General features: G+C 38.9%; 1 protein-coding gene across 2 annotated transcripts in view; it reads left to right on the top strand.

The window, feature by feature from the left end:
* Positions 1–15962, top strand: part of MPP7 (MAGUK p55 scaffold protein 7) — a 149567-nt gene extending 133605 nt beyond the window's left edge. For both annotated transcript variants that reach the window (XM_050311413.1, XM_050311405.1), the window contains 6 exons: positions 539–709; positions 6566–6646; positions 8453–8546; positions 9626–9734; positions 11241–11384; positions 12777–15962. In XM_050311413.1, the coding sequence (XP_050167370.1) occupies positions 539–709; positions 6566–6646; positions 8453–8546; positions 9626–9734; positions 11241–11384; positions 12777–12956 (779 nt within the window). In that variant the 3' untranslated portion in view covers positions 12957–15962. The remainder of the gene's footprint in view (positions 1–538; positions 710–6565; positions 6647–8452; positions 8547–9625; positions 9735–11240; positions 11385–12776) is intronic.
* Positions 15963–16488: the final 526 nt, after the last annotated feature.

Below are 16488 nucleotides of genomic sequence, written 5' to 3'. Positions count from 1 at the left end.
TGGGTTTACTTATAAACATATTTGGGAAGGGGTTTGTGCACTTTTTTATATACTATCAGCATGGAACTAAGCACAACAGAATTGTTCAAGGAGTTAATTCTCATTAACCCTTTCAACCACCAGATGTGCTTCTATCATATGTTTTATTTGGTCTGTATGCCACGGTGATTTAATAGGCCTGCATTATGTGTAGTATGAGAGTCCAGATTGCATGAATTTCCTTGTGTATAAATATTGATTTATAAGATAATCAAGTTATCTCAATTATCTAAATTCATTTACAAAATATTGCAATTATATTTTACAGCTTTTTGTTGCAACAATTATGCTTTTATTGGTAATTTTAATTTTACAGTTTAAATAGGTACCTGATATAGTTTAAAAACATGGGAAATGTTATTCAAATGACCTGGCTTATTAAACCTATAATACATTTTTTATTCCATGCTCCAGTCCTTGAATGTTTGGAAGAGACTGTTTTCAAACGTTTTGAGGAGACTTATCTTCTTACTTTGAAAAAACCCTGTTCTTATTGCAGCCGGTTTTAGAAGAAGCTTTCGTCTTAGCAGAAAAGATAAAAAAACAAACAAGTCTATGTATGAGTGCAAGAAGAGTGATCAGTACGATACAGCAGATATCCCAACCTATGAAGAAGTTGCAAAATATAGACGACAACCTAATGACAAATACAGACTTGTCGTTTTGGTTGGTAAGTTGTTTTCTTCATTTTTGACCTGGTAAAACAGAGGACTGACAGCACAATACTTACCACAGAGTCATTTAGATTGGAAGGGATCTCAGGAGGGTCACCTGGTCCAACCTCCCACTCAACAGGATTAACACTAAATTCGGAGCAATTAGTTGATGGCAACAGCTTTGGGAACATGTCTTCCCATCATGTCTTCTCGTCTTCCCACCTCACACCTCAGTAAAGAAGTGGCCTCCGTCTTTTCAGTGGGTATTAGAAGGGTACTGGTGGGTCCCCACAAGACATCTCTTTTCGAAGCTAGCTTTTCTTGGAGGCCCTCTGATTTCTTTGATCCAGTTTATCAAAAAGGTTGTAGTGCAGGGCTCACTGTGGACAGAGTATTCCTCACAGGATCTAACAAGTGCTGAGTGAAGAGGAAGAATCATTTCCCTCTATCTGCAGACTTGGCTCTTGCTGATACAGCCCAGTCTCCTGTTGGCCTTCATTGCCACCAGTGAGTGCTGTGGATCCACGCTTAGCTTGCTGCCCACCTGAACCCCCAAGTCCTTGTCATCCAGCCAGTCAGTCCCCAGCCTGTACTGCAGGACTGTGTATTTGTCCTCATCGAATTTCACAAAGTTCTGCCAGCCCATGCCTGTAGCATATCAAGGTACCTCTGAATGGAACCCCTGCCCTGGAGCAAGAAATTTGCATCACCCATCTTGGCATCAGAAACTTGGTAAGGGACCCATTCTGTCCTTGGTACAGATATGAAACAGAGTATGTCTTAGGGTAGACACCCAAGGAACCCCTCTTGTTATGAGTAGTAGAGTACACGCCAATAACCCCTTCCATTTGAACATATCCACTCTTTCATCTGTCTAGTAGTCCACCTTTCTAGACAGGATGTCCCAACTTGCATATAGGGATGCTTTAGGAGACTGTGCTACACTGAAGGGAGATGACATTAAAATACAGCTACCGTGGTTACTAGTCTGAATGCACCAGCCAAGCTGTGCTAAAACTCAAAAGAATTATGTCGGTGTTATGCTCTTAGAAATCAATGTATCTATGGGCAAAAAAAGAACAAGATAAATACCTGAGGTCGGTGAAGACTGACAATAAAAATGGAAAGAAACATAACCACCTATTGTGTTAGAATATGTAAATGGAGCAGTAGTAAGAAAGGTGGATGCAAAGTAGACCTCTGTAGGCCAAGAAGGAATGTAAGCATCGTTGCATGAGACTCAACATGTCATCCTTAGTCAGCTTTTCATTCTTCTGTAATCTGTCACTGCCATGTCTTCTTCACAGCATTTATTATCTAATCAAAATGCATTGCTTCAGTCTCTTAAAAAGAGAGAAAGTACATTATCTTAAGATTTTCAAAGATAACAGTTGGAGTACCAGTGAGTACTGAGTAATCACTGCTACCAGTGAGTAATGTCTCATTGCTAATTGTTTCTTTGGGCAGTAGCACATAGGCTGATGCTTCATTAGTAAAGCTTCCTCCGTTCTGAAACCATCAGAGAAAAGAAATATGACCCTCTATTAGGGACTGCTAGGAACCGTTGAGTAGCTGTGTTTTTATATTGCTCATATCCAAGGGAACATTAAATTTAGTTTTTAATAAACAGTTTTGTCACTCTCCAGCACTAAAAATCAGCCACCTACTAGTGTGATCACTGTGAGATTGTGGGCTATATACAACAAGTAATAACATGGTTGAGTTGATTTTACAGTTACATCAACAGTGTAGTGCAAAAGTGTGATAAGTAGACTTCTTATAACAAATTGCTTATGTATGATCTAAGGAATGCTTAGAGATTCCGTTTGATTTTTGTTGCAATAAATCAAATGGAGAAAGTGTTCTTTTTCAGTAACAAAAGCAATTCAGAAATTTATTGCAGACTTCAGTAATTCTAATGTTTTTCTCTGGATATTAAGAGCAGCTTTAGTCTGGCCAATACCATAAAAATGTCTTGGGCAAAATGTGGAAAAACTAGCAGAGCTAAGCAATACAGGTAGAGTAAAAGCAAACCTATTTAAAAAGCTTTTTGTGTGCCAGTAGCAGCATTCAATATAATCCATCAAATATAGTTTGGATAGTAGTAACAGGAAACAAAGGGACAGATAATTAATTTATAGCTGTAATTGGTGGGGGCACTAAGTGTCTGTTTTGTTATGCTAGGTCTAAATTTATAATTTACTGTTTAAAGGGGGTTTTTCAGGTTTTGGTTTGCCCTTTTTTAAGGGGAGTGAGTTTGACAACTTTGAACAGAAAATTTTGCTTAATTTTGAATTTGTCTAGTCTAATTTAAAGAGCACAAATTTTTAGTGCTCTGTATTGTGATATATGCTACACTCAGGTTCAGCTCAGTGTACTAGTTTTTCAAGGTTTTACCTTGTCTGTTAATGTAAGTTCATGAATAAAGCCCTGCATATCCTTGGAGCTAAAATAATACCATCTGAAGCAGTAATGATACAGATGCTTCTTCTGTGCTTTTAGTTGTTGTGAATGTGATGAGTCTACTAAAAACAAAATTATTCAATATTATGCCACCCTTTGTCTTCTTGCAAAATGCCTTGCAGAGTCTTAATTGATCTACAGCAGTAGTGCAGGAAAGTGGCCTACCATGACCATGCTACTTACAGTAATCTAACTGGACAGTTCAGAAAGAGACCTAGAATGGCTATCTGCATTCAGCCTTGCTGGCTGAAGGCACGGGAGGGTCAGCAGGGCTCAGGAATGAATACATGGGATGTAACCTGGTGCCTAGCCTTGCCCACGAGAACGCTGGAATGAACTCACTGATCCTACTTCAGAGAACAGCAGAGCTCGAACTGCACTCCCACTGCCAGTTAGAATGTACTGAAACAAAATAAGGAGGTTCTCCTGTCCTACCACATGTCTCATTGAGCTACAGTTGGACATGCATGCACAGTCATTGTATTATGGTGTACTAGGACTGAGCCACAGAACCTCTCTCAAGGCGTATTTCCTACAGTGTCCTTATGATCCCAGCAGAGATATTGTCACCTCACTCCCAAAATCTTCTCTGAAAGACCACTTTCTTTTTCTTTCCTTCCAAACAGACTTCTGGGAGCTCATTATGTGTCAGTGGGTGCAGAATGGCTGGTTGGGTTAACCCTCCTGAGGCCTAAACTTAAGTCAAACAGCTTTTTCAGTTTTCTTCAGACATGTCTGAGTGGTACAAAATTTAATGCAAGTTTTAATGATTGGTGGTTTAATTCTGAAAATGTTCCTCAGTGAAGTGTGGTAGGCACTACAGTCCACTTGCAGGCTTCAGCCATTACTTAGCTTGCACAACTCAACATGCAACAGCAAACAATATAAATGTTCCTCTAAAAAAGTAAACAAAGTATCTCTAAATCTGTCACCATAACTGTAAATATTGCTGCCTGGGGTGATTTATAGTAAACCAAAACTACACTACAGACATGGATCCCACATGCCTGACATTTGACTGTAAGAATCTGGATTGTCCTTTTCAATCCTGCCACTTAATTCTCTTTTTGAGTTCAAATTGTGTTCAGATTCCTAACTATGAGAAACTGGCATCTTTCTCTGCTACATCAAAATGAAAAGAATACTCAGAAGAGAACTGTATATTACACTTGGGAGATGTAGTGTAAAAATCTGCATTGTGGATGTGTTTGCTAAGCAGGAATCAGCCTTCAGTATTGTGATAATTCTGTGAAGACAGCACTGAAAAAGAAGAATCTACACCTTTCAGTAATTCAATTTAAAGGTGATTTTTAAATGGTAATTTGGAGACAGAGCAGTAGTGAGCTTGTGGTCTGGAAACTGATTTGAGCTAAGTTTCCAAAGCATCTGTTGCAGGAAGTGAAGCCTGGATTCTTTATATATAAATAGAGCTAAAAGCATATTGTTGATTTGACAGCATGTAGACTGATGAAGTAGTATTTGTTTAGATTTGATGGGAAAGATTTTTTGCTTGAAAGCAATACAGTGATAATTTTTTTAAATCGAATTCTACTTGTTTTGTTCTATTTTGCTAGGATATATTAAGAGTTTTAATTATTTTATAAAAATTCGTATTTGCCTTAAATAGCTAAACTACTAAAAAAAGGATTAAAAAAAAATAAACCAAAAGTAATGCTATTATCTACATAACACATTGATGTCCTCTGCAGACATGCACCAGTAGAGGCTGCTGTACACCATATTAAATAAACATTTATACATACTGATAGATTAATTTACAGGAAGGTCAGAGATGGAATTTGAAATGTAGTTGTGCGTTTAACTGATGTAAACACATAGAAATTTTAAATGCAGAAACTCTAAGATTTTACAGAGACTACAGTCTGGGGGTAGCAGCACAGTAGCAACCACTTGCTTTTCATCATTATATGTTTCTAACTTCAGATAGGGAGAGTGGTTGTTTTTACAAATAGGCACCTGAAGGTATTGAAGCATCAGTTCATGGACTTTGTTAATTAGTCAGTAGAACACTACTTCATTGAAATGTTTATTATGTTTTGTATTTTTCATGTCTAAAATGTCTTTGTTAAGAACTACTCCGTGCATAAATGTGTCACTTTTATTAGATGCACAAGTATTTTCTTTAAAACCACATGTATTATCCTTGCATTACTTGGGCTATGGTTCCAGTGACTCACTCTCCTCTGTGTTCTGCTGTTGACCTGGCTCTGTAGAAACAGCTGCTGCATTGTCATAAACACAGGAACATGCAGAGCTGAGCTCCCTTCACACACAGCACCATGGCCCTGCCACGAAAGGGGACAGGCAGGCTGGAGCTCTGCAGGAAGGGCCCCTGGGGCAGGCAGCAAGTGCCCATGGAGCCTTTGAGACCTCACAGGACACCGTGCCCTCACTGAGACATGGGTCACCACTAGCAAAGAGCTACTAGTTAGGGACAACATGAAAGCCAAAAGGAAAGTCTGCTCAGTAGCTTCTAGTACAGCACTACTCAAGTGGAGGTGGAGGAGACAGGTCAAAAAAATTCCATGCAGTCTTTGTTTCTTCCTGCCATCCTCTTTCCAAGAGTGGTCTCTCTTTGGCAGTTGCGTGAAGAAGGAAACATTTGCTTTGGAACAGTTCAGACAGCAGGCAGGAGACAAGCACAGTTTAAAAGAAAATCAACAACAAAGAAAGAAACCCAAACATCCCAAACGGGTTGTGACCTGGCAAGTGCTGTCCTTCCTTCCTCTCCCTGTGCAGTGCCACCTTCATACAGTCAAAAGGTGGATGGTGACAGCTACAGCCCGCCAGGAGTCAGGCAGTGTTCCTGCCTGCTGCAGGGGCTGGAAGGAGCAGTGCTTCCAGGGCACGAGGAGAAGTTGGAAGCAATTGTCCCCAGAGTAATCTGGTGTAGGTAGGCAAGGGATGCAGCAGCTGGGGGGAGTGAGGCCATGCTGACACAGATTGGGGGCACTTTGCACATGCCAGCTGGGGTCCTCTAGTCTTCAAGTTGGGAGTATTCTGGCAAAACAAACAGCCAAACCAGTTCTTATTCTGGAAAGCTGCAGGTTAGGGTACAGGGTTCTGTAGTAGGGCTGAGGATGGAGATGGGTGTGTACTGAGGGTAGATTCTGTAGAAAAGAAAGTTAGCTTTGATGGCAACTTTTTTTTTCACTGATTTTTCTTCAGTTATAAAGTCAGAGCAGAGTAACTGCCAACTACATCCCCTGAAATTTGTCAGTGCTGTATATTCTAGGAGAGGCTAAAAAATCATGGGTGTTTCTGACTGATTGAAAGGCAGTGTATGTCATAGCTCTATGCCATGTAGTCTTACCTTGGAGAGTACTTGCCCCTGAAGACAAGAGAGAACTGGCTGTTGGGAAATAGGATGATTATTTTTCTTCCAGGTCCTGTAGGGGTTGGACTGAATGAACTTAAACGGAAATTGCTGATCAGTGACACCCAGCACTATGGGGTAACAGTGCCACGTAAGTAAAAATGCACTTCTATTCCCCTAATGATATACTTGCATTATTAGCCTGTACTATTGCATTACCTTTAAGCCACTTTCAAATTTGGGTCCCTAAATGCATGCTTGGCATTCAAATTACTTTTCTAATTTTTAAAAGTGCTGCTGCAGTTCTGTATTAAATAGCATTGATTAAACTGATCAGATGTTTTGGCTCAGAGGCATAGCAGTGCACATTTAGTACAAGTTTAACGTGATTGATGTCAGTAAGGTTTAGTAAATGAAACTCAGCTGAAGAACATCCTGGATTTGGCTGTACAGCAGTGAAACACACTCTGTTACCAATGCTTGCATTCAGCAAAATGGCCTTTCTCTATTAGGCTGAAAAATGAAGACTGATGATAAACAGTGTAATCTATGAATAAATTAAATTAATCCCTTTGATTAGGTTTAGTAAAGTTGATTTGGTGATTCTTTTTCCTCTTTCCCCCTATGTGACCACATAGTGTGATTTTTATAAAATTGAATAACATTGTGCTCTGTTAACTTTACGATACTTTATTGGGTTTTCTTTAATATGGAGAACTCAGCAGTTTTGGACTTCCATTTCTTGGTTTGCTTCCTACTTGTACCTCCTATAGGGATCCTTCAAAAACATGAGTCGAAATTTGGAGATACTGTCACAGGTTTTTTGCAAGTGCAGGTATATCATCAAGTATATATATATGATTGAATTTGCAAGGTAGAAAAATAAATGCATTTGGTTTGGCAAGTCATTTCATTTGCACATATTTGCTTCAGCTGGGTATTAAAAACAACAACAGCAAAAAAAGCCACACGTTCCCAAAATATTTAACACATTGAAGCATTTGCCTAAAAATATTTCTCTAAAAATTGCCAGTATTCATCAAGCTGCCTTCTCTCTTTTCTCTTCCAAATTTGTGGTTATGATTTAAAACAAACATGTAAAGAAATCCCTCTCCCTGAAATTCAGTAAGTCAGGACTTGGAGGGAGAACGGGGGTTCCTGCCTTGGAAATGTTCCTCATTGTGTCAGCCTAAGAAGACTGTGCTATCAAGTGGCATTTAAGACTGTGTTGCTGCAAGCAGGTTGTGTATATTCATATGTGATGGGCAGTACAAAATGCTGGAACATAAGGCTTGTATTAAATAGGACTTCTGAATGAGTTCATTAATCATAAGTGGCAACCTCCACAAGTAAGTTTCATTTATAAGCAAACCCCCTATACCTGGTACTTGGGGGAAAGTCAGAAGTGCAAATACTACAAGGCTACTGAAAAAAAACAGAATTCAATTTTGATCACCAGAAAAAGAAAAGCACTGAAACATAAATTTCACACCCAGTTTTTTATTATTATGCTTCACATAGCATAAGCTGCAAGTGTTGTTAATGAACATAACATTTTATAAATCAGGTTGGTGAGCTTTGTTTCCCTTTATGGCCTCATATGCTAATAAGTTTAACAAGAGGCAAAGCTGGGGTAATTGTTATGGACTACTGCTCCTTTTATTATTCAGCTGTCCTCATTTTATTGGATTTTTCCAATAGTTAATAAAAAATGATAATCTGATACTTTTCCAATAGTTTTTTCCTGCACACTTTTAAAATGCAATCCTGTCATGAGCTTGTGTGCCAACTACCAGCTCTGGAGCAGCCTTACGTCCTTCAGAAGTGAAGAAAGTGCTACACTTAGTATTGCACAAAGAGTTTGTGCTTTTCAGTGTTTTCTGAACTGGTTTGCATTATATTGTTTTGTGCATATTTTCCTTTTTTTTTTTTTTTTTTTTATCTAATGAAACTGCAGACACTACCCGTCCAAGGAGAAGCCAAGAAAGTGATGGTGTCGAATACATTTTCATTTCCAAGCACTTGTTTGAGACAGACGTACAGAATAACAAGTATGTTGAAGAGATTTTTAACTAGAACTGCAGTTAAAACAATGGTTTTATTATAGAATGGGGCTGGTTGTTATTTTAGATAATAAAGTGGATATAAGTTGCAGTGATTTGAAGATGTGTTAAAATTACATTTTGTTATATAAGCAGCTGGCAAAGAACACAGAAAAAAAAAAAAAAAAGCAGCAAACACAACTGTTTCTAAGCTTCCAACTAGTTTTAGTACCTCATCTCCTCAAGACGCTGAAATTGTAGGTTCTTAGGATCAGGGAGCACTCTTTTAATAGAGCATCTTCTGTCATAGCAATAAGGCATTGCAGCTCTAGGAGAGAGGGCCATGGAAGTGCTGCAGACATGCCTGAGTCAATGTTTGCATAGTTCTGCTCTCTTTCAGGCCAGGCACTTCCTCTGCTTTTGATTTTAGAGATCTACAGTGAAGCCCCTGCCTGTACACCTTCTAGGAAGTAAACTCAAATGGAGACAATGGTAGCATCGTGCTCTCCAGCAGCCTGTAAAATACTGCAGCTTGAAATTCTGCCCCAGTGTTTCAGAGGGCAAAAGTGTATTAGACACAAGGCTGTGGGTTTTATTGAAACTTCAAACTGTGCTTTGCTTTTCTGGCAAATAGTGCCTGTACTTTTATAGCAAATAACCAGCCGCCTTGGTTCCATTAGCACCGTCGTCACTCCTCCTCCTCTTCTGAGACAGAGAATTTGGATATTCTGTAGTGTGCAATGAAATTTCAGTAGTTTCTATTGTTTAGCTTATCCACTGTTTTATTGCATTGCATTAGTTCAGAAAAAGAGGTGATGGAAAACATTAGTGGGCTGTTGGACTACAGTACTTTTTTCTCTTTAGCTGTAATACAAGCAGGTGTTACTGATTTGAAAGCGGTAAAGTAGAAGATTTCTTAAAATTGACATGCTGAAGTACTTGACAGCATTTCCTTTATAAAACATGGTAAAACCCTCATGTAAAGTACAATATTTTTGCTCCCGAATTAAATCTTATAAACCAAACTGGTAAGGTTTTTTCTGCACAAAAATGGAAATGATTCCAGTTGTTTTCGTCTTCTGCCACAGGTTTATCGAGTATGGAGAGTATAAGAACAACTACTATGGTACAAGTTTAGACTCTGTTCGATCAGTTCTAGCTAAAAACAAAGTTTGTTTGTTGGATGTGCAGCCTCATGTAAGTAAACGTCTTCTGAACTCTTGCACTTCCCCACATTGCATATTGGGATTCCAGGAAAAAAATTATTTCTAAAAAGGTGTGTTTCATCCCACACAGAATGACTGTTGAGTGGGTTTGCTGGGTGCCTTTATCACAGCAAGCTTCTCTGAAAGGAGAGGAAGGAAACCTAAATACAGATTGGCAAGTATACAGCTAGGAAATAAGTGAATTGAAAGCCTGCAGCATAATACCAAAGATTTAATTACAGAATGCTTCTATATTTCCATTCATCTTTCTGTTAGTTTGGGCTAAAGGTTCTCTCTGAAGCTTTAATTTTGGAACAGCTTTGAGGTATCACCCAGTCCAGCAATCCTCTCTCACATGTTTCACCAGACCATTCATGCCAAAGGTTTCCATGCAGGGTGGACATGAGTCAAGGAATGCACTAAATATGATGTTGGCTGAATAATTGTTAAGAACATTCCTCTCTAAACCCTTTATTCTTGCACTGACCTTGTCTTTCAACGTGACTGAACAGCTCCACTGGGAATTTTTTTGCTACTAATAACCACAGTTCTTCAGGAGCTGGACTAGTTTGTTTAAATGCAGCCAAAACATTTCTTCTCCAAGGGTGGCCAGTGTATGACTTGTGTGCAGTTCCTGGGGCAGTTTCGGACATGGGGCTGTGCCCGAGGAGCAGGGCAGGGCTGCACTGGCAGAGGAATGGCCAGGGAAGCCATACCCTGTGTCAGGAGAGGAGGGGAGCTGGGCAGGGGCTCCTGCTCTGTGAGACCATTGCCTGCCCCATGCAGCCCAGTTTTCCAGCAAAGCACGAAATTCTCTTGGGGACCCAAACTTGTGAACCGTTCTGGGACTCTCCAACATGGGATTTCCTTGTGGACCCTGGCAGTGTGGAGAGGAGAGAAAGCTTTTGGCTGTCCATACACTACCCTGAGTTACTGGCCATCCCTGCTTCACTCTGTGCTACAATCCAAATCACGAATGTGTTTCTAACTGCACACGTAGCATCACTCAGCTTGCACAGGAAGAGTGAACAGCAGGGGGCTGTGTGGTGGGCACAAAGTATTGAGAAGAGAAACCATTGACCTTTTGTGACCAAGTGTCACAGACACCTTTTTCTGCTACTTTTCATGGGTACACAGAGTGTTATTCCTGCTAAAATCTGTTGAACCTTTGAACTTTTCCTCCTCTCCTGAATACCTGCTGTTCCCTTCCATCCTCGTGCTGCATAGCCCAGCCTTTCCTGGAATGATAGGGTTTACCAGCAGCCATGTGGAAATAAAGAGCCATGATCACCCTTGGAGAAATGGTTTTCTTACCATTCACATGAAAATTCTCCTTACATGAATCAGTGCTGGTCAGCAGAGCAGGATGGCACTAAATGAAAAATACCTGCCTAGAAGTGCCTTATGGGTTTATTTTAGTTAGTGGAGAGATTCTTTTATTAGAGTAAATTCCACTGTGCAAAATAAACTAATTAATTAAAATCTTTCCTCTTCCCAGACAGTGAAACACTTACGGACATATGAGTTTAAACCATTTGTTATATTTATAAAGCCTCCATCACTTGACCGTTTGAGAGAGACCAGAAAAAATGCCAAGATTATTTCAAGTAAAGATGATAAGGGCACTGCGAAACCCTTCACAGTAAGTATAATTAGACATGGTAAAACATGAGAACCTGTTAAGAGTTCTGTTGTAGTGGTTTGCCTTGGAAATAAAGGTGATCACTGGATCTCATTGACAGCACTTGTCAGGGCTTACACGTAGCATCTTGCTGTTTCCCAACTCTCACACATCACACATTTACTGTGGTGTTTTCATTGTTTGATATGTTTGTGGGTATTTACATTTTCCGTGGTCCTCTGACTGTATGTCATTGAAGGACCCCCATAGTGCAAGTATGTTTTTATGAGAGAGAATGCTGTAGCTTTCCTTAGAAAAATTTGCATATGGGCTTAGAAGTTTTTATTCAAATATAAGAACTTCCTTGTTTTATCAACTGTATTACAGGGTCCAAATTTAGAAGAAAATTCAAATATAAAGAACCAATTAAAAAAGTCAAAGCTACTTTAAAAAAAAGCCCATATTTGTGGATTAGAGAAACAGTGGTTTTTAAAATGTTATAGGGAAATGAACACTGTAAAAAAGAAGAAGAAAAATCTAAGCAAGTAAAAAATGCTACTTTTTGTCAATAGTCAGAAAAAAAATTCAGATTACCCAACAGTAACTTACTTGCTTCCTTATAATATAATGAAATATTTTAACTGAAGCTACAGCAAAGCTGATCACTATTAGACTTTTAATCTACATTTACAATGTATATCATTTTCCCTCATTCAGATGTTATTTAGGATTTTTTAGGTTTCGTTTCAAACTGAATCACAGATATAATCAGTATCTGTGTAGATTGTGCATTTGAAATAGTTTGGAAACTACATACTGTAAAAAATATGGGTTTGTGATATATAAAATGTAAGAGGAGCTCATTCTTAAGAGCAACCTTCAGGACATTACTTAGTTAAGACAGGTTTAATCTCTTAAACTTGTTTAAACAAATTGCTAAGATTTGTTCTCTTGCAAAACGTGAAGAGAATCCACTAAACCAGATCTAACCAAGCATAGAATGACAGCTCCTACCAAGCTCTTAAAAGAGTCTGTGCTGTAATACATCACAAACTAATATCAAGCTGAGACTTAAGTAATGAAACTTTACATGTACCATCAAAGTAAACAGCTAGAAACATTTTCCAGTGGTGCTGCTAACAGAAAATGTCTCTGTAATTACCATGCAGTGACTGATTGTGTCACTATGAGGAGAGAGATGAAAGAATTGCCTGTTGAGCAGAGTCAGCTGAAGAGAAGACTCTCTGAGATCACTTGTAATTGTAATTTCTCTAATTTTTTAACTAAAAGTAGGGTTTCCATCTTCTGATAAGATAAGAAATAAGCAAGATTTTGTTTAGTGTTAGTTTGTGTTTAGTACAGAGTGAGTTAGTGCAATGTTGCTATGGACTGACAGTGCACTGCTCTTCCTAGGAAGAAGATTTTCACGAAATGATTAAATCTGCCCACGTGATGGAGAGCCAGTACGGCCACCTCTTTGACAAGGTGATAGTCAACGATGACCTCGCTACAGCTTACAGTGAGCTTAAAACAACTTTTGACAGGTTGGAGACCGAGACCTTCTGGGTTCCCGTCAGCTGGCTCCATTCATAGTAACGTTTTAAACAGCCGGAACATCTGCTGTTGTATCAGCGCCTCGGTCTGGGGCATGATCAGGCAGTACTCGATGGTGGTTTTCTTGGTAGGAGGGCTTTTAACTCTGCTGAGCAGCAGGTGTACTCTTCATGCACTTGGAACTGGTCTTGTTTTCCTGTGTCTTCAATTCTCCTGCCCACAATTTGGGGCAGAACAGTCAGATTAAACCGGAGCTTTACTCTGCTCCAGAAAGTGAGTTAATACTACTGTAACAAAACTGCCAAACACCTCTTTATCATCATCTGTGTGTTTCCAAGGTGAGCTTTTTTAACAGAGAGTTTGCAGAAGATACGAGTCAATACTGGAGATCAGCACTTCAGTGGTTTTAAGCATAACTGCTCCCAAAGAGAGCATATCGGCACTTGGAAGTTACTGCCCCTTAAATGCTTGAGAGAACTGAAACAGGCAAAAGTGACCAACATTTTTATGAGGAAAACATCATAGGTTTAATTACATATCAAGATAAGTGTTTTTACTTTTGTAGATGTGAACCTTGTCTTACGTGTCCAGAGTGATTTTAGTATTCCTTTGCACTTATATAATCATGGAAAGAAAGATGTATTCAGTGGCTTAATTGTGAAGTACTCAGCTGTGAGCATGCACACATTGAAAATACTCTCACGCATGCTTTCTACCACAACAAAGAAAATTAATGGGAATAATTATTTAAATAGGAAAAAACAAGAGTTAGTACATATACAACCTCAAAGTCTTTGGGATTAATCTTCCGTAAAATCAGTGGCAAAGTGATAGGAGTAACAACAAAGTAAATAACTTTTTTTCCCCCTTTAAATTGATTTAAAATACTTTTTGGCATCCTTTAGAACAATTTTCCCATCAGAAATTTTCAAATAGTGAGGAAACCATGGATATCTGGGAAGCAGTTGCAAGAGATTAATTCTTTCTATTGTTGAGTATGTTGTGATACTTTTTAGTAGAGTAATATGTATTTTGTCTCCACTCAAAAATAAATGAATGCTGTAGACTTCACTGTAAAAAATGTCCTTATCACTGGTCAGACACAGCTGGAAACCCCATTTTAAGATTCGATGTGGCAGTGTAATCAAATGCACATTAGAGGATGTATTTTTAATAGAGATAATTTGGTATTTTTCTTTATTTACTACCGATTTGCAGGAAGTGAGTACACATGTGAAGACCAAGTAACACCTGTGTGTTGTGTTGTGAATATGTCTTGTAAGTACAGAATGTGTATAGGAACTTGCTGACTTCAGATCATCCCATCTGTGACATTCAAATGGGAAACCATTATTTCCTGTTAATCTGTAAAGAGAATATAGATGTCTTGTTTAAAGAAAAAAGAATTTAGTGAAACTTTATATATTTATGAAAGGGTTGAAAAGGGATGTTAAGTTTTTAAATTTCTTGTCAATGTGATCATTTATTAAAGAGATTACTAAGTCTGTAATTTGAAACAGTCTCTTGTAAATGGAGCTCAACATTCCATGTAAATATTTTATTTCAGTTCTTACGCTGATAAAGCCATCAGATTTTGCAGTTTTATTCTAAATGTGTATTTAATGTGTGGGTCATTGCATTTGGCTTACAGTCGTATAAAACAAATGAAATGCAAGAAACAACAGCAAAATCCCCAGGAGTCTGGAAATGTTTATGCAAGAGTTACAGATGTACTGAGTGTATGGACACATGCTCTGCTGGAACAGCTATAATGTAACATTTGTCAAATTTCACCATTTTCCTGGTGGATTTAAACTTTTTTGTAACATAAATAGGAATTTGTTGATTAAATAAATTGCATAGAGATTATCTGAGTTGAGAAAACATTTTCTATTTTTTTTTTTAAATTACTGAAAATTAAACTATTTTTTCAGGGGATGTGGAATTCACCGGGTCAGTTTGCCTTTGCCTGAGACATGTCGAGTGCCTTCACCATCTCTTGAAACTGAGAGGGCACTCAGCATCTCTCAGGATCTGGCCATTTCCAAAAAGAGGGGGTTTAGTCCTTCCTAAAACACTGCTTACACTGCTTCTGACCTGGGCTGTCTCAGAACACTGTCACGCTCACATAAGGGACCTGCTTTTCTCTTTATGAAATAGATGCTGGAATAATCTGCAAACTCCCTGGTAGAAACAATTCTGGCTGTCCTGCAGGCTGTTTTTCCTGTCCTTTTGAAATGAAATTAATTTAATTCCCATTCTTGGTTCGGTGTGGTCTGGGAGGATCTTCTACACAGCTTTGCTGTCCTGGGCAGCAGTGAGCAGCATTTACAGAGACACTGACCCTCTGATCCCCAGCACAGTCCTGGCAGGAGTCTCCCAGACGGATGGCTGCCTGCCCCATCTCTGAGCCAGGAGCTAATTCCTGAACAGTAACACCTGCAAAAGAAAGGGAATCTCAAAAACATAAATCCAACCAACAGAGTAAAACGTGCACAGAGTCTTTGAGGAGTGAGAAATGGTTTTAATTACATTACTAGATTACTCTTGAAAGATCAACATTATTGCAGTGTTAGCTTCAAAAGCTAAAAATCAAAGCCCTGGCCTCCATGAGGCAGGCAGAGATGACAGTAGGTCAAGGCAGAAAAAATGTCTTAGCCCAAGAGTTTCAACAGGACAGGAGCCTGCTTATCATGATGGATGCTGAGCCTGTGTGCTGAACTATTCTGGGATACCAAGTGGAGCAGGGGGGTGGATTGTTCCTTTGACTCCTAAGAATTTGGGAACGAAGACGACTAAACATGTTTCCAATATTCCACATATTCAAGTTGTGCTGTGTGGGTTTTTAGAGAACTGTATGTTTTGACAGTCAAGTCCAGATGTTTTTATTGTGTTCTAGCTGTTTGCCGTAGCCAAGCAAAGGGTAGTATTTTTTAATATTGTACCATGCTCTATACTTGAATTTGCCATCAGGTTCTTGGTTGATGTCTTACCTGAAATCTGATCTTACCTTCTTATGCAAAACAATAAATTATTGATATACCACGGAAGGTGTTTCTTTCTTTATTGTAATTTGTCCCACAACATATCATAGACTCATGGAGTGGTTTGGCTTGGAAGGAGTCTTAAATATCTTAAGTGGAAAAATAAAGCACCCTAGAACAAGAACAATTCTTAATATTTCATTTTTGTTGCCAAAGGCTCCTTCAGAATAGATATTTACCTTTTCCTGTAGCCCACCCCAAAATAAACCAGTTTCTTTGTGAGGAAAAGCTTCTGTCAGTGGATCAAGCTGAAATATCAGCTCATCTGGGCTTGCAGAGTGTTGGAGTGTTATCCGAGTTGTTGACTCGGAGTGTTTCATGGGACACACATGCTTCTAGGTCACTCACAAGTCCCACAGGAGGTTGTGCTCATTTGCAGGACTCAAAGTAATGCTTAAACTGAGTTACTTTTTGTATTGTGTTATGTCTTTTACAGAAAAAAAAAAAAAGTCGAACACATACTAGGATTAGATTGAAGACTTTTAAGCCCCTTCTGTTTTGTTTTAGTGCAGAATTCTGCATTTCCC

The sequence above is a fragment of the Myiozetetes cayanensis genome, unplaced genomic scaffold (assembly GCF_022539395.1).
Source record: "Myiozetetes cayanensis isolate MyiCay16 unplaced genomic scaffold, myiCay2020 scf1, whole genome shotgun sequence".
Taxonomy (NCBI): domain Eukaryota; kingdom Metazoa; phylum Chordata; class Aves; order Passeriformes; family Tyrannidae; genus Myiozetetes; species Myiozetetes cayanensis.
Note: the sequence above shows the minus strand (reverse complement) of the source record. Positions and strands in the feature narration are given on the sequence as shown.